The following is a 25552-nucleotide window of genomic DNA, read 5'->3' as shown; positions in this document are numbered from 1 at the left end:
TAGAGTCTTTTCTGTAGTTTGGCTGTGGTTCCAGCGTAGAGGGTGTTTCCGTATTATGCATTTATACTGTTGCTTTTTGCATATGCATTATGTTTAGTATAATTCATTATTTCTCTAACCCCCCTATTGTGCTTTTATACTATATATATTGGATGTGTAATACGGCAGTCTGTATCTTTTTAGGTTCTGACCCGAAGTAACGATGTTGCTGTTCCATCTGGTTTATCCTGCTTTCGATGCTCTTCTGTTTCCGAGGTCCTGCGGCCGTCGAGTCCTGTGTTCTTCAATATGGACTTCTGCTGTTGCTGATGGTCTTTTTGATTCCTGATGTTCAACGTTGTTCTTGGACTTCCTGTTTTAATTGAACTGTTTTTCCTCAACAAAGAAAGAGGATGTGATACTTTCTACATGTCCTTTTATACTATGGTCTCTATGGTTGGTCATGTGATACCCTGGTGGTTATGGGTAATGTAGTTTTTTCTCTTATCTACTGTGTTTTTATTGGCTGCTGAGCATTTCTAATAAAGAAATGAGAAAGCATAATCGGAGCCTCCTGTCCTGACATAGAATTAAAAGATGAATATAAACTAACGCGTGCAGTTACTGGTAACAGTTTAAACCTCGCTCAGTGATCTTGGAATCCCGCCACCGCGGTTGTGCTTTGATTATCATGCTGTGAAGAGTAGTGGTCATGAAGGTAGGACTGCTATCTAACCAGTTAATATGGCGGTCATCTTATAAGGTAGTATAACTGTCAAATGAACTGTTAAGTCTTCTTCATTGCTGACCTAAGGTTGCAACTATAAATGAAAAAACGATAAATAAACCATTATTCAGGAACCACTACTCTAAGTAACCCAGGTTATTAGTTTTGGGAAAAACAGAACATAAACGAAGAAACCCCTAACAGGGTCCAGTTGATGCCCAGGGGGACACATCCCACATATGAATGCGTAATTATTGACATTCAGCGAGCAACGTCCTAGATCGGAGCATGTTACCCCAGGTGCACACCAGAAAATAATAACCCCTGTACAACAGCCATTCTGAAATAGGTTGTGTGCGTTTAAAATAAGAATAAAATGTTTTTTTATCACATTTCAAAAAGATATGAGATTCTTCTTGCTAATTAACTTTGTGATGGTTACTGTTTTCCAAGGGAAGGAAGTGTCCATGTCAATTACGTTATCATCGCTGATGAACCAACCAAGTCAAGCCTTGAAGTTGCAAACACAAATATATTGAGGAATCTAAATACAACTTTCCCATTTCCATCTTCACCTCCACCATTGGTTCATGTTGTATCCGGTAAGTGAAACAGATGACATTACTTCTAAAGGACATTGATCCTATAAATATAATAATAAGAAAAAGTGGAAAATATCCTTCCTTTTCTAACAAAACCAGCACTGAACATAAATACTTTTAAAATTATGACACCCATGTCGAGGCAGTTTGCTTTTTTCTCTCGTTGTTTTAAAAAAAAAATGTTCATTCCCTGTAAACCATTTTTCTCATTCTTTTTTTAGCATTTCCCTTTCTTTTTCCTCGTATTAGTTTCAAAGAAGGGAGTGCGGCAAAGCTTTTTAGACCCTGATGCATGACGCATAAGGATGCCCTCCCCTCAGGCAGAATTAGATGACGGTCTCCCAAGTCTCCCATGTCTAACAGATATTTCTTGGCCTTGCGCTGAATAGGAATGACTTTGAATAGATGGGAACCCCCTGGGGGGAGGGGCACCTGCACAGCAGGGAGTTCCCGGGGCCTGTGTTATGTGTGATGCTGGGGTGGTGATAGTATGCTGATGCCCCAAATGTGTAGGCCGGATCCCTAATCACAAAAACAACGAGCAGATGAACCAATTGAAGATTTTGTATCAGCTCTTAGATCACTAGCTGTCACGTGTGACTTTGAGCACATATCATATGAAAATGTCCTCAGAGACCAAATCTTAATGAGAACAAACAACAAGAAAGTTCAAGAACGTTTATGGACTACTTCTGATATGTCTTTAAATGCTGCCATTGACATAGTCCATAGAACATTCTGAAAAGTTTGTTAAAGAAATTAGAGGCAATGCTAAAGGTGATGTTTTCAACGTTCATAAGGAGATTGATAAACAAAAATGAAAATTCGACAAAATTTGATGGTAAATTTAAGGGCACAAAGTATGAAAAAAGAAATACTCAGCTTCTTTGCTTCAGATGTGGGAGTGACGGACATTTAGCAGATTTTAAAAACTGTCCTGCTATTGGAAAAACTTGCTCAAAATGCAACAAGAAGGGTCATTTTGGAAAATTTTGCAAATCAGTTCCCAGAAAAGTGAATTATATTCAAGACATGTGTGATCATGACAGTCTATATGATGATAATGAATATGAGGTTAACACTGTCATTAATATTTGTGGGGGCGAAGAATGTACAAGATTTCCTTTATGTTTCATTGCTGTTGATAATATTGATTTGAAATTTCTTGGAGACTGAATGAATGAATGAATGAATAAAAATGTATATCGCGCAACTAAACCAGAAGGCATCATGGCGCCTAGCAAAAAAGATCAAAATAGACAAACTACTCCTGCGGGTAGGCCTTGGCAAAAATCCACGTCTTTAATGCCTTTCGGAACATAGGGAGATTCTGCTGGGATTTGATTTCAGTGGGGCAAGAATTCCACAGTTTAGGTGCTAGTGACGAAAAGGCTCTCCCTCCCCATTTATCCTTTTGAAAGCGGGGGACTGAGAGAAGATTCCTTCCCTGGGAACGCAGGTTCCTGCTCGGGACATAAGGACTCATGTGCATGGTACACTATTATTTCTTTAGACATTTTTTCATGACAAGTGGCCTGACAAAATACTTTCGCCACCTGATGTATCACCTGGTGGTGATACATGACATAAAATTGACCTTGTAATTTATGCAGCAAGATCAGGGCAGTCACTCTTAGGGTGGCCGCATCAGCATCAATTAGGAATCAAGCTTGACCCTAGAGCTGACCCCCCGATTTATGCTGTTGAGTCTCATGATATTCCCCACAAAAACAATTCTTGTCTTGTTGATAAGTTAAAAAAATTATTTCCCAGCGTCTTCAGTGGGGAATTAGGGAGATATCAAGGTTTTGAACATGTCAATAGATTACACGACAATGTTGTGCTGGTTCGTCACAAAGTGAGGAATGCTCCACTTACTTACAGAAACAAATTAAAGGACATGCTTAAAGACCTGTGTCGAAAAGACATTAGAGAACCCATTGAGTCATCACCGTGGGTTTCTCCCATCGTGATTTCCATTAAATCTTCAGGGGAGCTTAGGCTCTGTGTAGATCTTCGCAGTGTAAATAATGCTATTTGGGTAGATGCTCATCCCTTACCCAATCTTCATGAGATGGTGTCAACCTTAGCTGGTGCACAAGTGTTTTCATGCATTGATTTAGCTAGTTGTAGGTTGTCCTTGCAGAGGAATCAAAGAACCTCACTGCTTTTATTACTCCTGAAGGGCTTTTCAGGTATCACCGTATCCCTTTCGGTCTTGCTAGTGCTGCCTCAGTTTTCCAAAGGTTGATGAGAGACACATTGAAGGGTTTAAATGGCGCCATTGTATTCCAAGATGATATACTAGTGTACGGGAAGAACGATGAGGAACATGATTTGAATATAGAGAATGCAGCATTGTCAAAAAAGGGTCTCACTCTTCGTTTTGACAAATGTAAAATCAAGGCACAGGAGGTAGAGTACATAGGACATACCATTAGTGGAATGGGCATCAAACCTAAACGTTCCCACATTGAAAGTATTATAAATGCACCTATTCCTACTTCTAAAGAACAATTGGTGGCTTTCCTGGGTCTTATTGAATTTTACGTAAAATTTATACCCAATTTTGCATCTAAAGTAGATCCATTTAGAGGTCTTATCAAGAAAAATGCTAAATTTGTTTGGACTAATGAAATGTCTAAAGTTTTTGAGAATTTGAAAGAATTTATTATAAATGCCCCATGTCTTAAGCCATTTGTGTGTGGTAAAAAGTGTATTATTCTGGTGGATGCTAGTAGCACCGGTTTGGGTGGTGTTCTTTTCCAAAGGGACAATGAGAAAGAGTGTATGGTGAACAAACAAATCTAGGGGAAGATGTTTGGCTTTTGGAAATGGAGAAAGATGTTGAGTTGAGTAATGTCAAAAAGTACATTGTACAAGGTTTGCCTAAACAGAGGAAGCTGTCAGTTGATATGATGAGTTTTTTAAAAGTACATGATGAGCTGGCTGTTGAAAATTGTTTAGTTATGAGAGGTGATAAAGTTATCCCTCCCCACTCACTTAGAAATACTATTCTGGAAATTGCTCACGAGGGGCATTTAGGGATTTCTTTTACCAGGAGACGTGTTAGAGAGCTATTTTGGTGGCTAAGCATCGACATGTGTGATGACCATTTTGTATGCTCATGCATTCAATGTTCAAATAGTGACAAGTCAGCTGTTCCTTTACGTCCGGAACCTCATCCTACAGATTTTCCCCTAGGTCCTTGGCGTAAACTTGGTTTGGATATTATTGGTCCATTTAATACTTTACCCAAGCATGAAGCTTTTGGCATAGTTCTTATAGACTATTATTCAAACTGGCCCGAGGTAAAAATGGTCAAGGAGGTCACCTCACAAAATGTTATTGAATTTTTAGATGACATTTTTTGTAGGGAAGGAATACCTCAAGAAATTGTCACTGACAACGGACCCAATTTGTTAGTAAGGAAATGGAAAGTTTTTTAGAGAAATGTGGAATTACTCATAGAAGAATTGCTTTTTTCCACCCCGAGGCCAACGGCCAGGTTGCGCGTTTCAACCGTGTTGTGAAAGAAGCTATTCAACTTTCAATACAGGGTGGTTTAAATTGGCGTAATGCTCTGCAGTCGATGTTGCTGGCGTATAGGACTTCTCCCAATTTCGTTACCTTGGTCAGTCCATTTGAACTTTTGAGAGGGCGCAAACCTAGTACCAAATTGGCTCCCTGGTGGTTAAAAAAAATCTAGGTGAAAACAATGTTTTCTTCAAGGTGGATTATGAGGCGGTCCAACGCAGAGTTGAGAAAAACAAAATGAAATGTAATGTATGAGAGTTCCGTCGCACTCTTTCTTTGTATGTTTATACCAATTCTTTAGATTCAATAAAGTAATTGATGATGTTTGGGTCTGCAGGATGTCGCCTCCTGTCCTTCAGGCGAAAAATAATGTAAACAAGATAAAGTTGCCCTTTCCTCCTGGAAGGGTCTGAACCTGTAGACTCTCCAAAGCGTATATGACGCTTTTTCACAAATGATTCATTCAAATTTTTAATGTTCAAATAAATGTATTTAATTTCTTTTGGTGGTCCTTTATAAATATTCAATGTTATTCAATCCCACTTCAGGATCATATTGTATACATCATTCCAAAAAACGTGGTCACACATATAGAGGTTTTGTGTATGTTCTGTTTAAACTTCACAGAATATAACTTAGCCCCAATGCATTTAGGGACCAGCCCTTCATCAGGGGGTGACCCTAGGAAAAAGATGAACGATGTGTATGTAAATCCAAGAAAAATCCAGAATGCGAAGTATATTTTAGTCCCAACAAAGTGGGTTATTGTCTACACGACTGACGGTAGTAAAAAACATGCATATATTTTACTGTGCCAGGTATTAGTATTGCCGTGAGTTGAAGAAAGGTTAAAACCACAGCTTCATATATACTGATTGTGAAGTTGGTTATCTATCGGAAAAAAGTGAAAACAGACTGTTCAGATGAAATTAGTTACGGGGTGCGTGGATAATCCTGCAGTCTAAATGATTTAAATAGATTCAACAAAAATTGTTGTTGTTAATCAGAAACGTTACGGTTCACTCATTGGTGATCGTGATGTTAATGACGTTAACCCGACGAAAAAAGCCGTTCAGGTGACGTTAATCTAATATAAACATGCCGGCGTGAATCATTACGGTGTGAACGTTACTAAAGTCGTGGTGCTCATTGTTTCTGTTAACTCAATAACAAAAAGAGAAAAAAATTAGTCTGTACCTGTGAAGTCCCGTGGTGTGGCGCGAAGTAGATATGTTTCTGTCCGGAAATGTGAAAAGGAAAGATGCCTCGGATCTTAAATGCGCGTGACCCGGAAATTAACCTCCGACTTAGCGCGGTGAATGGTGCGTTGTCCACGTTACTAGGGACGCTGTCAGGTTGAGTATACGTCACATTTAGTGAAAAAGGAAAAAATACTGAGAACGGAAGCAAGATAGTGTATAATCAAATGTGCTAGTTTATACTGTGTGTATCATTTTTAAAGTTTGTGGATACAGGTGCCTGGAATACATGACATCAGCATCTTAATATTGGAAAAAATGGAAACTATGAGGATATGGAAGCAGTAAAATAAGGAAACATAAAAGATTAAAGAAACACATGGAAAATAAGCATTAGTCCTATAATGGACCTGTTGCTGATTTACAAATAACAGCTAAATTCAAGTCTTTCATTTAACACTTTAGGGTGTATTTCGTTCAGTCTGTAAATCCAATAAAATTCCCGTTGAAGTAAGAATTTTTTATTATCTCGACCTTCCTTTTCCATTACTTGTCCCAATATCATATACCGAAGTTGGCTGGTATTATGGTTCTTTTCGGCAAAGTGTGTCGCCACCATAGATTTCAAATTCTTGTTTCTTATATTGCTTTTATGCTCTGTGAGGCGAATTTTCATTTTTCGTTCTGTCTTGCCTACACATGGTAGGCCAGATGGGCATTTTAACAGGTACAGGATGTAGGATGAGTAAGTGTGGTGCCTCGAATAATGTTATTGCAGTTCCCACAGTTATGACAAGGAATTGTCCCTTTATATATTTGGTCTACTGGTTTGGGAATTTTGCACAGTATTTGTTTAAGGTTTTTGGTGCATTGGTAGGCAAAAATTGGGCGCGGTTGGAAAATGCCAATGAAATCGTTTTCCAATTGTAGTAGTGGCCAATATTTCATGATGGTGCATTTAATTTTTGAACTTTCAGTGAAATATTTAGATACAAATACTGGTCATTCTGCTTTGGTGTTAGTTAATGTTTTAGGCGTTAGTAACTGTGCCCTTTCCTTGGCTTCCACTCTTTTTTCTGCTTCCTGTATGATGGAAAGTGGGTATGCTCATAGTGAGAAGATCAAAGAAAAATTTCTACAGTTTCTTTTGTAAATGGCATCTGTGGATGATATACGTTTTATTCTGATTAGCTGCGAGTAGGATGTCTTTTTAAACTCATTTGATGAAAACTGTAGAAATGTAAATAGTTATTGCGGTCTGTCTGTTTTGTGTACATAGAGGTAACTAGTGTATTGTTTTCCAATTGGATCTCCACATCTAGAAAGGCAATTTTTTCTTTGCTGGTAATGTGGGTAAATTGGATTCTTTCGTCAATGAGTTTAAGCTGATCTAGTGCTTCCAGCAGTAATATCTCCTCTCCTTGCCAAATTAAAAAAATGTCATCTATATATCTGTATTATGTTAACAAATGTTCTTGCCAAATGGTGGTAGATAGAATGTGGTCCAGTTCAAAACGATGCATAAAGAGATTTGCATATGCTGGGGCTGCACAGTTGCCCATTGCAACTCCATACAACTGTGCAAAAAATCTGTTATTCCAGGTGAAGTAACTGTGATGTAATGAAAATTACATGAGTTCCATCAGAAATACGTGTAGTTCAATATATTTGCAACTGTTCATTAAGAATGATTCCATTGCTTGTAATCCCAGGTCATGGGGGATAGATGTATATAAAGAATTCACGTCTACTGTGCATAAAATGACTTTAGTTTGGTCTTCTATTATAAACTCATTGTTTTCTTAGGAAGTCCGTGGTATCTTGCAGATATGTTGTCATTTTTTGGACGCTTGGTTGCAGGTGGCGGTCTATATATCTACCTATGGGTTTATGGATAGAATTTCTTGTGTTAACAATAGGCCTAAAAGGCGGTTTCTCAAGATTTTTGTGGATTTTTGGAACCATTTGTAGATTGGGTGTACTCGGGTTCTCTTTAATTAAAAAGTTCTTATCCCGTTCTGTTATGGTTCCCAAGTTAACAGCATGTTCTATTATGGTCTTTAACAAAACAAAATGAAACATGCTATAAAAAAAAATGGGTTCTGTAAGCAAACAGGAAATAATGATTGGCAATTTAATTCGCATAAAAACAAAAAGAAGGTATTGCAAAGGGTTCTCCTGTTTGGTCAGTACCAAGGAGAAACATTGAAGTCTTCAAGAATGCTGTTAGAATTGATGCTGGTTCTGTTTGGAATCTAAACAGAGTTTCTCAGTTTAGGGGTGTAAATAATCCTCAAGAAGACCATAACTGTAATGTATTTCTCGATGTTGGACAACATAATGACCAATGGAACCATCCTCCTTCTTTCAGTAAGTTTGAGAATTTTCCTGCTAGGATGGTGCGTAACCATCGCCTTCCTGCAAGGTTCAAAGATTTTGTAATGAAGTAAAATTGTATTTTTTTTATTCATCATATTTTTTGGGTTTTTTTTTTCCTTTATCAAGGGGGGAAGGTGTGTGGGAACTTAGATGCATGCAGACACGAGCATGACATTACTTGTCACAGCTCGTGGCTGTCTCGCGTCGCCTTCAAGTTGTAATGTTTTGAATGATTAGAAGGTTGGGAGGTGGGAAGCGAACGGTGTGTTTCATTCGTTATGTTGACCTGCTTCCTACAAGACGTGTCTCTAAGGAATAAATCACGTTGGAAGACATGCTGTCTCTGCCTCTTCATTTTGATGTTAATTGGATCTTTCTCCACACAAAGTCCTTGAGCCGTTGGCTGTGCTGAGGGTTGGGTCAAAGATTATACCGATGGGGTTGGCTGCGAGTGGGCCGATCACTGGGTTGAAGGCTTGCTTCCATGTGATCCTGTCGGTCTTCTTCAGGGTCCACCCGACTCCGACCCCGGGGTTCGTGGCCCTGCGTGTTATCTTCTCGATACTCGGTCCCCCATATTCTCTTCCTTATCTCCGGGAGGGGTTTGTTGGGGTGAATTCTCAAAGTTTTTGAACAGTGATTTGTTTCCCAAGACTACTTCTTGCACTTTCTTGGCTGTCACCATAGTTCTGTCACTTTTGATGACAGTCCAGACCCCTGGCCTGAATGGTGTCCTGAACTTCCACCTCGGCCTGCGGTCTTTGATGACAATATGATCACTGGGTGGGAGTGTCCGGATCCTGGCTTGCCGGGTTTGACTGGCAGGTGCATTCCTTCGCTCATGACATGTTTGGGTGCCTTGGATGTCATGGGATGGTGGAGTCCACCCTGGGCAAGTAGGAATCATATCTTGACGAGGTCCATTAAACATCAGAGTCCATGCTACCTGTTGGGTCGTGCAATGGGGGGTGCTCCGATATTCCCTCAAGAACAATTGTAATTGGTGTTCTGGGTCCGCTTGCTCAAGGGTGTCAGTTCGAAGTGACTTGTTCATTGTTCGCATAAATCTCTAGACCTCCCCATTGACTTGTGGCCACTGGGGGGTAATGCAATGGTGGTGAATCCTGAGCCTATTGAGGAATTCTCCGAATTCCACACCATGGAAAGGTGGTCCGTTGTCACTCTTGATTTCGGTGGGTAATCTGAAATTTTCGAGGCCCGGTATTGGCGAAAGCTGGTGAGTCTATCACTTCTACGATGGGGTATTTCGAATACGTGTCCATCAGGACCAGAGTGGTCCGTCCATCAGGGAAGCTTGGCCCAAGAAGCCACACAGGGTTCTTCTGTGATTACCGGTGCCTCCCTCTCCGGCTCACCCGTAAGTTGGCAAACGGGTGAGGTTCCGTGTGAATCGGAACGACACATTTTGGGTGTGTTTGAATATGGACGAATCTGGTATCAGCGAACCGCAAATGACGAGTTTAGTAGGTGTACGCGTTTTCGCTACGCTACTACGTACGGATCGTCTCATTTCTCGGTATGTCCATTCGAACCCTCGGGTTCCATTTTAGATGCGGCATCCATTTTGTCTCTTGCCCTCAAGTAGCCAGCGAACGGACCTTGTCCGTTTTGTGACCCTGGGATTCCCAAGCTTTTACGAAGGACACCTGTTTCTTTGAGGGTGTCTTTTATGATGAGGGAAATGACACGGCAGAGGCAGATGGCCCCGCTTAGGGCTCATCTTGCCGTACTGGTCTATTGTTTCAGCCATGCCTGCATTAGTCACGAGGCCTTTGATTCTGCGATCTGGTTTCCGTTATTACTCTCTACACTCTTTTCTAATCTGTTGTGCATCCTTGTTCTTCCTGTGCATCTGTTTCTGTCCCTTCTTTTAATGTGTTTACAGTCAGAACGGAATGTGCTTAACGTGGGGATGATCTGTTTTTACAGTTGGGAACCGGCAATATAGCTGTAATTATGTTCCGGGTTTCTGAAACATGAATGCGACCCTTTTGAAGTTTACTGTGGGAACTAAATTGTAACCTTTGTTTGCCATGTTGTTCTATGGCCAAAATATGTATAAAAGGAGCAATCCACTTGTGCAATTTGAAGCAGTCTCCCAGAACCTACACGTTGTGTACTTCTTGTGACTTCTGTATCCCTGCAGTAAATAAATGCTGATCTTTGACGCCGCCGGAAGTGTCCCGAGTCTCTGTGTTTTGTACGCCGGAACAGGTAACCCACGAAGGTTTCAGGTGTTGTCCCCTGGCACCGCTGGGCTTTAGAATAACCCAGTCCTTCAGTTGGCGCCCAACGTGGGGCGACATCAGCGGTACCGGTCCAAAGCCCGACGATCGTGAGGAACTTGGTGTGAAATCTCCGAGGGAAGGTGCACCCCGCTTCATCGATCCAGTTGTCGAAATAAGTGGCCCGAAGACTTTTCCCGCGAAGATTCCCGCCTCCTGACAGCTGCGACGGACGGATGCCCTGACTGTCGACCTGTTTTGGCGCCTGGCGTAGTCCTTTGTACCGCGAGACGATAGACGGGCCTTCCTGGTGACGCCATTGCTCTTTCAGTTAAGTGTTTGTGGGTCGCTCCCGGGTTATTTTGTTATTTGCATTGTTCCATTGCATTTGTGGTTCTTAGTTGTTGGGTTTTATTTGACGATTGCAATTGCCAAAAACCGAGGGTCTTGCATTTTTGCGAGGACATCGTCATTCGATAGCCCTTGAAGTTTGTAAACTCGGTTAGTGTGCACGATGCCTGGCCGTAGTACTTTGTTTGGTTTCCTTAAATGTTGCAGCACGGATTCCCGACTAGAGGATTCATGCCCGATACCTCCGGTTGGAACTCCAATTTATGAGCTCTATAGTCGCCACGGCGTGGGTCCTATTGTATATAATGAATATTGGATTCGTTACACTAAAAATTATGGTGTTCTTAGTTGGCCATCACATGGTAGTTTCGAGACTGCAATCCTAGATAATCTTGAAGCTAAATTGTTTAAAAAGAAGGCTAGGCCGGCCATGTTTGATTCCTTTCGATTATGGCGCAAAGAGGCTAAGCAGAAAGAAATCAAACAGAGTAAGAAAAATAAGAGAGAAGGTGTCATTACGGTGATGCGCAATGCAGAACAGTATCAGCGGGACAAAGATGAGAAGGAGCAGGAAGTTAGTGCTAGACTTCATCATATGGCGGTGGATAGATGTTATCCGGTATTGCCGTCGAGTTCTGATAAACCAGGAGAGGAAGTGATAGAGGATCCCCTATTATCTTATCTCTTGAAATCACCACCTCCCTATGCTCCAGATATTGTGGGTCCGGTGATTCCTCCTGTTCGTCAACCCATTGTTCTGGCGGCTGCTGGTCAGCCCGCCGTTCCTCCTGTTCTTCCGAATCCCCTTGTGCCACAGATTGTCCATCCTCCTTTACCGGCTCCTTTCCCTACTGCTCCTTTACCGGTACCTCACCAGCCTCTCGTTACCATTACTCCTGCTACCCCGACTACGGCTACTGTTTCTTCGCTTACTCCTACTGCTGTTGCTCCTGTACCTTCTTCTTCATCTCCTTCTGTTCGTAGTCGAATATTTAATGCTGTCGCTACTCTCTATTCTCCGTTTTTTGGACCAGTACTTGGTTCAAATCTTTCTGATGTTGCTCAGAGGCGCAGTCAAATTCCTGATGGTAGGGAACGTGAGTCGTTAGTAAAAATGGCGCGCAAATGGATTAGGCATCCTGCGAAGTATTCGTCGCGTATAGTTTTCGAGATGTTTTCCCAGTTTAATGAGCCCACACAAAGATTCGTGTATGAGGAAATGTGTAAATTCTTAAGAGAAGAGTGGGATAATGATGCGGTAGATAATGTACCGTCCGAGATCACTGAGCTTCAGAATCAATTTTTGAATGGTACGATTGTAGGTGATAACGTGCGACATGCTCTGGAGCGTCTATTATCTTTTCGCTCTACGGTACAACCTCGAGCATTGTTTAAGGATGAAACTGCAGAATGGATGGCACAACCTGGTCAGTATCCTATGCGGGAAGTTCCCCCAGTGTGGATGCCGGGTAATCCTAATGCTAATCCTGCTATTCCACCTCACTTTCAGAGAGTTTGGATACACCTCCCATGGAAGCGATCGGAAGTTTTGCAGGTGAAGCAAACTTTGCCCGACCCCCGTAAAAATCCTGCAGGTTATTATAAGGAGTTGTCCCAATTAGTGGCTGCTACTGTTATGAATCTTGCAGATATTGACATGTTGTTTGGTAATGTAGTACCTCAACCGATTTGGGCGAAAATCCGTCAAGAGGATCACGCAGCTGAGTTAGGCGGTGATTGGGCTGCTCTTGTGGCGGCTGACGCCCAGCAAGTTGGTGGGGCTAAACCTGAACAGCTCATTGAAAATCTGCCTCAGAGGATAATTACACTTATGAAGACACTTATGCCAGCCATACGCGTGAATTGGGACAAATTGTCAGCGTGTAAACAGAAGAAAGATGAGAGTGTCTCCGATTTCTTTACGAGATTTGAGGAGGCATTCATTGACCATAGTGGTCAGGATATGAGCTCTGAGGGAGGTCAGCGATTGTTTGTTGATAAATTCGTATCGAATTTGTTGCCTGAACTGAGCATCAAGTTAAAGAATTCTGAAAGTTTGTGGGCCGTTTCTACAACTGCTCAGATATTAGCCACGGCCCAATACTATGAAAATAGGGAGAAGGAAGAAAGCGAACGCGCAGATAAGAAAACGAAGGATCTTAAAACTAAGGTCTTATTGCAGCAAGCGTATCCCCCGCGCTCGAATCAAAATGACTCGCAGCAGTCACATCGATCACAATCGCAGTTTTCTAGGTCACAGCTGCGTACTGACTCCCCTACACCTCGTTTTGTGTTGGGGTATAATCAATGTGCATATTGTAGGGGTGAGGGTCATTTGAAGTTTAATTGTCCGGTGCTGCGTGACCGCAACAATGGTGTTTCGGCTCGAGGAGGTCGCAGTGGTCCTCAACAAGCATCGCGCGGTCGAGGTCGCGGTGTTACTCAGAATCAGAACGAGCATCTCGCCACTTCATCTGATTCTCAAAATTGTTTTGATCGGCGCGATCCCTCGTCTGGAAGATCTGCACAGTATCATGTGGACGACTATTACGTCGAGCATGATGTTGATGCGGACGGTACTTACTAGGACAGCCATAGACATAGAAAGGGAGTAGTATCAGTTCCGGTTGATCAGAGAGGGCCTTATGTCGCAGTTGCCACATTGGGCGTAGTTGAGCCTTTTCTGTTGGACACTGGTGCAGCGAAAAGTTCCATCATGCATTCGAAACTCCCTGGTGCACCATTGTCTGGCTTGACGAATGTTTCCGTTGGATTCTCTGGCGCCCCCGTTAGCAATCCGGTTTCTAGCCCTTTGCCCCTTACGATTGGGTCTCGAGAGTTAGAAGCCCCTTTGATTTTGACTACTGGTTGTGGTGAGAATCTTTTGGGCCTGGATTTATTGAAGCGGTTATATGCGACTTTGTACTGCTCCCCTGCGGGAGTGGAGCTCACATTAGGACGGAGAGTGATCTCTCCTGTGTATTTGTCAACTGATAAGCTCCCACCGGAATTGAGTTCTCTTCCTGATTCTTTGTGGGCGACAGGTCCCAATGACGTGGGACTGTTGGACATACCACCTTATGTTGTTCAATTGAAATCCAACGTGCGATTGCCACGCATTCCCCAGTATCGTATCTCTCTTGATGGTGAACGAGCACTTTTAGCGATCATTTACGATTTGATCGATAAAGATGTTATCGAGGAAACGCGGGGTAACGTGTGCAATAGTCCTGTGTTGCCTATTTTGAAACGAACTGATCCCTCTCAGCCTCCTGTGTATCATTTTGTTATTGACTTACGAGAGGTCAATAAAATTGTTGTTCCACAGTTTCCTGTGGTGCCTGACATTACGGCTTTGCTGACTCTGATCCCAGCTTCTGCATCATGGTTCTCGGTAATCGATCTTAAGAATGCGTTCTTTAGCATTCCGATTGCTGAGGAAAGCAGAGATCTATTCGGTTTCTCATTAGGTGGTCGCAGCTTCAGGCTCAAACGCGCACCTCAGGGCTACTGTGAGAGTCCATCGATCTACAGCCAAGCTCTGAAGGGCCAGCTTGATGCGTTTGTGTTGCCGGCTGGGGCGGCTTTGATTCAGTACGTTGATGATCTGTTGGTAGCTGCCGACACTGAACAGATTTGCAAAACTGCTACAGTGTCACTGTTACAGCATCTATGTGACTTACACCATAAAGTTTCACCTTCTAAGCTACAATATTGTTGTCAAGAAGTAACCTATCTAGGTCACTTATTGTCAAAGGCGGGTAGAAGGTTGACCCCTGAAAGAATTGCAGCAATTGCTCGAATGACTGTGCCAACAACTCAGAGAGATGTGCGTGCCTTTCTAGGTATCACGTCATACTGCAGACAGTGGATTCCAAATTTTTCACTGTTAGCGAAGCCATGACAGCTCTCACGTGCAAGGACGTTTCGACTCCTTTGCCATGGACGGACGAATGTCAGAAAAGTTTTTCTGAACTGCGTGATGCGTTGTGTTCGGCCCCTGTGTTAGGTACTCCTGACTACAGTAAGCCGTTTACACTATACGTTCACGAGAGAGAGTGTTGTGCGTTGAGCGTTCTGACGCAACAATTCGGTGGTAAGCAGCGTCCATGTGCGTATTTTTCCTCGACTTTAGACCCGGTAGCTAGAGCGTTGCCCAGTTGCTTCAGGGCGACAGCGGCGGCTGCAGTGTCTATTCGACAATCTGCAGGTCTGGTCATGGATAATATGCTCATAGTGATGGTTCCACATGCAGTTGACACTCTCCTGAATCGGACAAAAACTCAACATCTGACAAGTGCAAGGTTGTCAGGGTACGAGTTGACCCTTTTGGCAAGTCATATACAGATCAAGCGTTGTAATGTGCTGAATCCGGCGACATTGTTGCCGATTAATATGGAACTAGATGATGTACCACCACATGATTGTTATTTACGAACTGAGGAGGAAACGAAGGGTCGTGTAGACCTGAAAAACACTCCGTTGACAGATCCTGATGGCACTCTGTATGTTGATGGTTCGTGTTTCAAATTGCCGAATGGTGATGTGACAACTGCGAGCACGGTTGTGGAAACCGCGAGATTGAGTCAGAATTCAGCGCAAGCAGCGGAATTGATTGCGCTAACAAGGGCGTGTGTTTTGTCTAAAGGAAAACGAGTGAATGTGTTCACCGACAGTCAGTATGCATTCGGTGTTGCGCATAGTTTTGGGCAATTGTGGAGAGAAAGAGGATTTATGACGTCGCATGGTACGAAGATCCAACACGGGCAGCTCGTGAATGATCTTTTGGATGCACTTCCATTGCCTAAACAGGTAGCGATTGTTAAATGTAGTGCGCACCGAAAGGTTACGGATGATGTTGGTCGTGGTAATGCATTTGCAGATGAGATTGCTAAGGAAACGGCTAAGAATCTTGCAACCCGAATGTATGTTACGGGTTCAGTGAGATGGCCGACGGAGACTGGTATGTGTGAAGACACTGTTGAAAGTGTGAAATCAATTCAGAATGAGGCCACTGAGACTGAAAGAACCAAGTGGAAAGAAAGTACGGGAAAGTTGGACATGCATGGATGTTGGGTTGATTTGTCGGAGTGCCAGAGGTGGATGTTACCGGATGCGTATGTATTAGCTGTCGTAACTATGGCTCATGGGTTGTCCCACATTAGTGCGAAGGGTATATGTAAGTTATTGTCCCTTGTATGGAAGAATGACGGTATTGCTAAGTGTGCTGAAAGGGTGGTTAAAAATTGTATGGTGTGTTTGATGCATAACCCTGGCAAGGGCACCCCCACGCCACCTGGTCATTTTGCTCCTCCTGCCTGTCCCTTTGAGGTTATCCAGCTGGACTTCATCCATATGGAGAGATGCAATAATCTGAAGTATGTTTTAGTTGTGGTTTGTGCGTTCTCCAGATGGATCGAGGCCTATCCTCTTAAGGATAATACTGCTCTGTCCACAGCAAAAGTCCTACTGAAGGAATACTTTCCGCGGTATGGAATGCCGAGGATTGTGTGGTCAGATAATGGAAGCGAGTTTGTGGGAAGTGTGATGCAGAGTGTGTGTAAGGGCCTTGGAATTCGACAGAAATTCCATAGTGCCAATCATCCCCAGGCAGCGGGTTTGGTTGAAGGGTACAATGGTACCCTGAAGCTGAAACTTGCAAAGATACAGGCTACGACTGGTTTATCATGGCCTGACCTTGCCTTTGGCTCTCCTATCCACCAGAGCGACTGCACACTCTCGAGTAGGGCTCAGCCCATATGAGATTGTGTTCGGCCGCCCTGCGAATATCTGGGGAGTTCCGAGACCTAAGGCTTTTGCCAGTCTTGAGTATCCAATGCTAATTGATTACCTTCATGATCTGACTACTAAACTAAAGTTAATTCATCAACAGGTCTTTGAAGCTTTGCCAGCACAGACAGAGGGTCCTGGACATCGGCTCCAACCGGGTGACTGGGTCGTTACCCGAAATTTTGGCCGGAAACGTAACCTGGAGCCGAGATTCGTGGGACCCTATCAAGTGCTATTGGCCACAAGGACTGCAGTTCGGTTGGAAGGCAGAAAGAATTGGGTACACGCCGGCCATACCAAAAAGGTGCCGATCCCTTCCCCAACAGATGGTTGGGTGAGAACTGGTATAGCGGCAACGGAAACTGAGACCCCTTTATGTTTTGTGCCGTTTAGCGATGCTCAGCCTGTGAGGGACAATTCATTGCCATTGCAGCCAGAAACATCCGTTGAGTCGTCAGTTGAAGAGAATTCGAGGTCTGAATCGTCATCCAATCGACTGAACACTGTTTCACCAGCTGAACAATTCTTTGACAAGCAGACTCGACCGGGAAGAGATCGATATTTTCTTCGTCCACGTAACAGAGACTAATAAAATTTTCCTTATATTTTTCCTTTTCCGTTGCCAAGAACATTACGAACAATTACATCCTTTCTTGGAATTTTTGAGTTTTTATGTATGCTTTTCACAGCTGAAGAGATTTGTATTAAGCTGCGTGTTTAGGAAAACCTATCATCCGGGTTAACCGTAGGGCCGTGCGGGCACTCCCTTCTGTTTAGCAGGTTTCTGACACTAGGTCGGTTACTTTTGTCGACTCCTGGGAACTCCTGGGAATTGATAATCGCTACTCAGAACGCAGTGCGTCAAGTACGTCACGGACGTTTTTTAGAGGATGGCATTCTCTAAGCTGTTGGAAGTAGAAAGGATGTCGGCGCAAAGATCAAAATTGCATAAAATTGTACGAACAAAATGTTTTTTGTTCCAGGTATTTCTGTTGTTTCTGACTGTGTCTCTGCTATTGGTGGGTGGAATGTATTTCGGAATACAGTTGTTGTTGCCTTCCATTTCACCTACTTTTTCTCCTAAACCAAGTTCTATCACCACTGTTTCTCCACATTCCTTTCATCCTCTGCCCCAACATGAACAGGTCAGACGTGCAGAATTCATGAATAACTCCTTTGTTCAGCTCCTACATCAGCATCAGTTGGTAATGAATACTACCAACTGTTGGGTGTGTGGGTTAATGCCACATACCATGGATAGGGGTATTCCGTATCTGGTTCTTCCTTATAGCTCCCAAGGGTCAGCTCGAGCATTCCAAACTATGTTCCGTAGTGCACTAGATTCCTACCCCAGTCGAGAGCCACGCTCTGCAAACTTTGGTCCTGGTCCGTACCACAAGCCTTTGGCGATAGCGATTGCGGATTTAGATAGAGATGTTTTTGACGCATCGCTTATTCCAGATGAAGAGGTGCAAGCCTATAAGGACCTGAGTGACGCCGAGTATAGTACGTCAGTGGGTGATAGACAGCTCAAGAGCTCGTCTCCAATATGGATCGTACCCCACCTCGGTAATTTCTGCTTGAAGGGTCTTGGTCGAAATCCGAGAGCGCAACTCGGGAACAGTGCTTGCACTGATACGTATGTTCTACCGATGCTCTCTTCCCCTGTTTTTCTGACTGCCAAGGGTACCTATTTCGTATGTTATGAATGTGCATATACATGGTTGCCCCGTGACTTCTCGGGTACCTGTTATATCGCGAATCTTTTGCCACCGACCTTTTCAGTTGCCTCGGACTATCACAAGACTAGAATTGTGAGAGGCGTTATTAGTGAAGAGGATACTGCTGGTCAAGAAGCAGGAGACTTCTTTAAGGGTTTCTTGCCGTTTTGGGGGCCTATGGTTAATAGTAGGAACCTGAGACAGTTGACCCGTGTGGTAGAGATGACTGCTAACATAACTGCGAGCGCTCTTGGTAATTTAACAGCAGAACTTCAGGCGGATAGACTTATGACGTTGCAGAACCGCATGGTTCTAGATGTTGTTCTTGCAGATAGAGGTGGTGTGTGCAAAGTTATCCATTCGAGCTGTTGCATTTTCATTCCTGACAACGCTCCAACTGTTTACCAAGCCATCTCGAAGTTGCATAAGATTTCCGAGTCCATACACGTGGACGAGGGTAATTGGACACTTCTAGGATGGTTTTGGGGCTTGATATCCACTTGGGGTTGGAAGATTCTGATGATCGTAGGGGTTGTTGTAGCGTTTCTATTCACGTGTTGTCTTTGTGTGCAGTGTGGTCCTGCCTTATGTAGTCTTTGTGCTACAGCGTGTATAAGACGGCCATCTGTTACCAAGGAGACATTGATGGATAGAATGATGTTCCAGCAACAGCTGAACGATCTGATGAATATCGAAATCGACTCCGATCTCGATTAGTGCTTGCCTACATGAGGGCAAAAGGAGCGTCTGAGGTTCCGTGTGAATCGGAATGACACTTTTTGGGTGTGTTTGAATATGGACGAATCTGGTATCAGCGAACCGCAAATGACGAGTTTAGTAGGTGTACGCGTTTTCGCTACGCTACTACGTACGGATCGTCTCATTTCTCGGTATGTCCATTCGAACCCTCGGGTTCCATTTTAGATGCGGCATCCATTTTGTCTCTTGCCCTCAAGTAGCCAGCGAACGGACCTTGTCCGTTTTGTGACCCTGGGATTCCCAAGCTTTTACGAAGGACACGTGTTTCTTTGAGGGTGTCTTTTATGATGAGGGAAATGACACGGCAGAGGCAGATGGCCCCGCTTAGGGCTCATCTTGCCGTACTGGTCTATCGTTTCAGCCATGCCTGCATTAGTCACGAGGCCTTTGATTCTGCGATCTGGTTTCCGTTATTACTCTCTACACTCTTTTCTAATCTGTTGTGCATCCTTGTTCTTCCTGTGCATCTGTTTCTGTCCCTTCTTTTAATGTGTTTACAGTCAGAACGGAATGTGCTTAACGTGGGGATGATCTGTTTTTACAGTTGGGAACCGGCAATATAGCTGTAATTATGTTCCGGGTTTCTGAAACATGAATGCGACCCTTTTGATGTTTACTGTGGGAACTAAATTGTAACCTTTGTTTGCCATGTTGTTCTATGGCCAAAATATGTATAAAAGGAGCAATCCACTTGTGCAATTTGAAGCAGTCTCCCAGAACCTACACGTTGTGTACTTCTTGTGACGTCTGTATCCCTGCAGTAAATAAATGCTGATCTTTGACGCCGCCGGAAGTGTCCCGAGTTTCTGTGTTTTGTACGCCGGAACAGGTAACCCACGAAGGTTTCAGGTGTTGTCCCCTGGCACCGCTGGGCTTTAGAATAACCCAGTCCTTCACGGGGCATTTGCGAATGAGGTCTTTGGCCATCTCTTCCAACCCTGGAAACCATACCTTCTCCAGTAATGTTGTCCTTATCTTCGTTGTGCCTGGGTGTCCTCCATGCACCAGTAGCGTGACCTGGTATCTTAGTGTTTTTGGGATTATCTTTGTTAGCCTCTCTTTGTCTTCGCCGGGCCAGTCGTTAGCATCTTGAAGAAAATCTCGCCAAGTGCGACTTTGCACCGCTTTTCATACTCAGGTGAGGACAGGGTCTGTCTCAGCGGCCTCTTTTTTTTTTGAAAATATTTTTATTGAGCACTGCATATAGTTCACAAGTGTACACAGTAAGTTATAAGCATTTTGTAAACATTACAAGAGGAATTTGGTATGAATCTTGTCTACATGTTGGAACCAAGCATACATAAAGTAATAGGACCTTACAGAAAGTACATTTCTTGCAGCATAAGTGTACAAACTGTAGATTCAAACCACTAGTAACAACTCTAATAAATTATATCCAGTGCAGTACCCGTTTCATCCCCCACCCAAAATAACCCTCCCTAAACAATACCCCAACGAAACATGTAACGTAAGTGCCGCTATATAGACTAAACACCTCGCTGATGTGCCTGCGTCCGGTGTGTGTCAGGTCTAAGAACCCCAACAAGGGGCGTGTACCGAAGGAGGGAGGAGGAGGGAGGGGCAAGGGAACAAGGAGGGGAGTAAGAGGAAGGAGGGATAAAAGGGGAGGGAAGGATTAAGAAACACAGCCAGGGATAAGGGAATGAAAGGGAGGCACCCAGGTAGAGTATGGACAGGCATGAGTCCGCCCGCTCCTAACCAACTGCACCACTCTCCCGCAGGCCATATTGCAATACCACGGGGTCAACTTCCTCCATCGCCTTGAACTGTTCTACTAGGTGTGCCCAATCCAGCGAAATCGGTCGCTTCCGCAGTCCCCTGTATTCTTCTTGGTATAAGGCCTCCCTTTCAGCTACCGCCCATCTGCCCACTTCTTCGCGTCAAGTGCCCACTCGCGGCGCTAGGGTAGGCTTTCAGCGTTTTGATATCATACGTTTTGCCAATATCAGAGCCAACCCTGCAAATCTGAGTAGCAACTTTGCTTTCTTAGGGAGGGGGAATAAACCCAAAAGGCAGGCTTCAATGGTGTCCCATGGTGTGCGCTCCGTCAATACCTCCAGCCCCCGGATAACCCCTGACCAAAACCCCAGCAGCAGTGGACAGTACCATATCACATGTAGGTAATCAGCTTCAGGCGCCTTGCATTGCGGACATACCACGGACACTGTGGGGAACATCTTTCGTATCGTTGCTGGGTCAAGGTATGCTTTATGTAGGATAAATACCTGGATCGTTTTTAAGCGGTAATTCCGAGAGACTCGCCGGGGGTGCTCTAGCATTTGTGCCCATTCCCTATCTTCCAAATACCACCCCAAGATCAAGTCCCACTTCTGCCTAAGATGTATCAGTGGAACATGCAAATGCTCTCTCAAGCCTCGGTAAAGCCAGCGCACCAAATATCGGCCATGTCCCATAATGTGTAATGATCTCAGCAATTGGAAAGTTGGGGGTTCTGCTCGATCCGTGTACCAATAAGTTCTAATGAAACGCACTACAGCAGCATGCGTGAGAAACAAGGTGTCAGGCACCGAATTGGCACGCGCAAACTCTTCATGCGGCATCAGTTGGCCCTCGAGAAAGAAATCCCCAAATGTCTCCACCCCCTCCCGAGTCTACCCCTGTATTTGGACCATCGATAGTACCCCACGCCTAGTAGGAAGTCCACACAGGGGGATATTCGGGCGTACGGAAATGGTACCCTAGCTATCCTTTTCGCCTGTGCCCAATACTGGAATGCAACATGCAACAAGTAAGGAGAATCACTCAACTTCTGTGTACCCGGACAGAGCTGCGATTGAAGAAACCCATGTTTTAACAATTCCGAGGAGTACCCAATTTCGAATAAATTCTTACCCGCCAACCAATATGCCAGCCACTGTAATTGTCCCGCTATGCAATACGTCTTAAAATCAGGCGCCCTCATGCCTTCCACTGTACTGGGCAGATGCAGCTTAGATAGCGCCAATCGATGCCTGCTTGCCCCCCATATCAAAGATGATAATAACGTATCAAGCAATTTAAAAATCCAAGGCGGCAGGACCACCGGTAAGTTCACAATGTAATAAAGGAGGTGGGGTAGCATAACCATTTTCGACACCGCCAAGCGGCCCGCCACCGTCAAAGGCAACAAAGTCCAAAAGGCAACCTGGGAGCGCAGCAAATTAATGGCATGAACTACATTACATTCTATGGTATCGGCGTTTGATCTATAGATATTAATCCCCAGGTATTTAAAAGTGACAGGCTCCACTCGGAAATGCATTTGACCAAATTGTAGAGTGGGTGACACATTTATATTATAGAAGGCGAAGGCTACCGATTTAGAGGCATTAAGACCCAAGCCCGAAATGTCCCCGAATCTAGAAAAGACAGCAGCTATCAGGTGTTTATCAACATCCAAGTCACGAAAATATAACAGCATGTCATCCGCGTACAAGGATACTGAATGTACCACCCCACGCAACGGAATACCATATGGGACCATAATCTGACGCAGGTATTGTGGAGGAGGCTCAAGGGCCAACACAAATAGCATGGGGGATAAGGGGCAGCCCTGGCGAGTACCCCGGGATATTAGATAAGAGGAAGAGATGGTTTTACCCATCTTAGCGCGCGCTGTGGGACAGGTATACAGCAATTTAATCCATGCACAATAGGACTGGGGCAGGCCAAATTTAGACAACACCGCTAGCATATACGGCCAGCTGAGAGTATCAAAAGCTTGGCGCACATCTAAAGACAAGCAGCCAGCAAGAGGGGAAGAGTCAGATGCCGCATGCATCAAAGCATGGAGCCGGCGGATATTCAAAGAGGTACTGCGTTGGGGTACGAATCCACATTGGTCCGTATGGATCAAACGGGGAGCGAGTGGAAGGAGTCGCGACGCAAAGACCTTACTGAGTATCTTATATTCCGTATTCAGAATAGAGAGTGGCCGGTAAGACAGAAGGTCAGCGGCACCTTGCCCGGTTTCAATAAGGACGTGAATATCGCCTCCCTGGTAGTAGGAGGCAAAACCCCACTCTCTAAGGAAGTAGTATAGAGTTGCAACAACCTCGGAATCAATTTATCGGCAAAAGTGGAGAAAAACTCCACTGGGAGGCCGTCGGAGCCTGGCGTCTTACTGCGGGCCAGCGCCTTTATCGCCACCCGAATTTCTGCAGCAGTAATCGGAGTAGCCATCTCCTCGGCCATTGAATCAGAAACCATAGGAAGCTGGACCTCGGACAGGAAGGAAAGCGTGAGAGCCAAGACATCTAAACATGGGCCGGCATATAAACCAGCATATTATTCCTGAAACGCAGCATTAATCTCACCCTGAGATGTAACCAATACATTATGAACCGTATTCACAGCTAGAACTGGAGTAGGACTCAACGTTGGCTGGATCAGTCTGGCCAATAGGGTACCCGCCCTATCCGCCTCAGAGAGTGTACGCAGTGTATAAGCATCAAAATCTAACAGGCGTAAGCGCTCTAACAAATCTGCATACTTAATCCTAGCGGACTGAAGCTGCTCTGCTCCGCCCTCACTCTCCTGAGCCGCCACCTCCAGGGCCTGCAACTCCCCCTCCAGGTCAGTAATGTCCCTGATCGTTTACCTCCGTGACCCTGCCAGAGATCCCATGGCAACCCCACGTACAGTCACTTTGAAGGCCTTCCATTCGATAGCCCTGGACGAGGCAGAACCTTCATTCTCCACAAAAAATGTGTCAATAGCTGTAGTCAATGCTGCCCGATAGACCTGGTCTTCCAGTTGTAGAGGCTGTATCCTCCACATTGGAATAGGAGCCGGGGAAGGGCCCCAGGACAACCACAATGCGATAGGATTATGGTGAGATATTGTCTTGCCCAGGAACTCACAATGCATAATAGCAGAGGAGAGCTCCGGTGAGCAAAGAAAATGATCAAGACGTGTGTGTAACTTATGGGGGTATGAATAAAAGGAATATTCACTCATGTTCACACGCAGTGCCCTCCAGATGTCTAATAAACCCCAACCCTGCGCCCAGCGAGTTAAGGTTACCGCCTGCGCCCTCGCTGCCGTGTTAAATAAGGGAGGATGGGAGCGATCCAGGCTAATGTCGAATACTGCATTTAAATCACCACCCAGTAGTCACGGGACATGGGACCAGCTAGCAAGTGCCCGGGATACCCGCGTAAAAAAAGCCTCTTGGTCTGTATTTGGTGCATAGAGGGACCCAGCACAACCTGTCTACCATCTAATGTTCCCAACAGAAGAACAAACCGGCCCTGATCATCTACTCTGCATTCAGTAAGAGAGAAGGGGATGCCCGCCCAAACCCAAATGACAGCCCCCCGGGAAAAGGCCGAATATGCCGTCGCAAAAAATTGACCACGCCATCTCTGCTGCAGCCTTGCAGTTTCAGCGGGGATCAAATAAGTCTCTTGAAAACAAATTATGTGGGCTTTACAGTGATGTAATTGCGCAGCTATTCTATGTCGTTTAGCTATGGAACCCATACCTCGCACATTCCACGAAACCAAGGTATAAGAATTAACAGCAGGCATCATCAAATAGAATAAGGAACCCCCCCGGATCCCAGCCCCGCCCACCCAATCCCACCCACATCCCCCCGACCCACAGACCATGCGGCATAGTTACAACAAATTCAACAAAGTCCCAATACTGAGTCCAACGTCCAAACATCTTTCGACTAAACCATGCAAACAAAATTAACATACTTCACATACAACCAATGCTACCGCCTTTGGGGGAAGGTCGCTAACACCATTAAAAGTCGCATAAAAGCAGTAAGGCACACATAAGGGCCCCCAAAACGTGGGCCGGGCCGGGCCGGGAACTTACTCATCCGTTCCCACCTGTCGTAACGGCATACATATTCTATGATGCTCTGCCCGACAGGCAAAGGTGCATGTATTGTACTATAGCTCTTCAATCCGGACAGGAAAACAACAAGAGACTAAACATATCCCACAAGTCCTAAGACAAGAAACTAAGAGTCCGCCGAGGCTAGAGGATCATTGCTGAGCCGTGAGGTCGCAGAAGGAAACAGTGCAACGCTACCATCAGATTCAGTGTCTGTGTTCATTACTTCAGACGGGCTAGAGCTGATATCAGGGCGAGAGGTGCGAAAAGTGGAGGCAGTGTGTAGAGCCCTTCGCCTGCCCTCCAGTACCTGCTGACGATTCAAGTCGGAGATCGAACTTTGGGTGAGAAGACCCCTCTTTGCCTCCGAGGGGGCGTTGTGATTTGGGCA

At 44.6% G+C, this 25552-nt stretch overlaps 1 protein-coding gene across 2 annotated transcripts in view; it reads left to right on the top strand.

The window, feature by feature from the left end:
- The window catches only part of LOC146816669 (adhesion G protein-coupled receptor F5-like), a 675219-nt gene that overhangs the window by 170005 nt on the left and 479662 nt on the right, over window positions 1-25552 (top strand). For both annotated transcript variants that reach the window (XM_085610569.1, XM_085610570.1), the window contains exon 7: window positions 1160-1308. In XM_085610569.1, coding sequence (XP_085466695.1) covers window positions 1160-1308 — 149 coding nt within the window. The remainder of the gene's footprint in view (window positions 1-1159; window positions 1309-25552) is intronic.

The sequence above is a fragment of the Triturus cristatus genome, chromosome 6, assembly GCF_964204655.1.
Source record: "Triturus cristatus chromosome 6, aTriCri1.1, whole genome shotgun sequence".
NCBI lineage: Eukaryota > Metazoa > Chordata > Amphibia > Caudata > Salamandridae > Triturus > Triturus cristatus.
The sequence above is the reverse complement of the archived record's forward strand: the minus strand, read 5'-3'. Positions and strand labels throughout refer to the sequence as shown.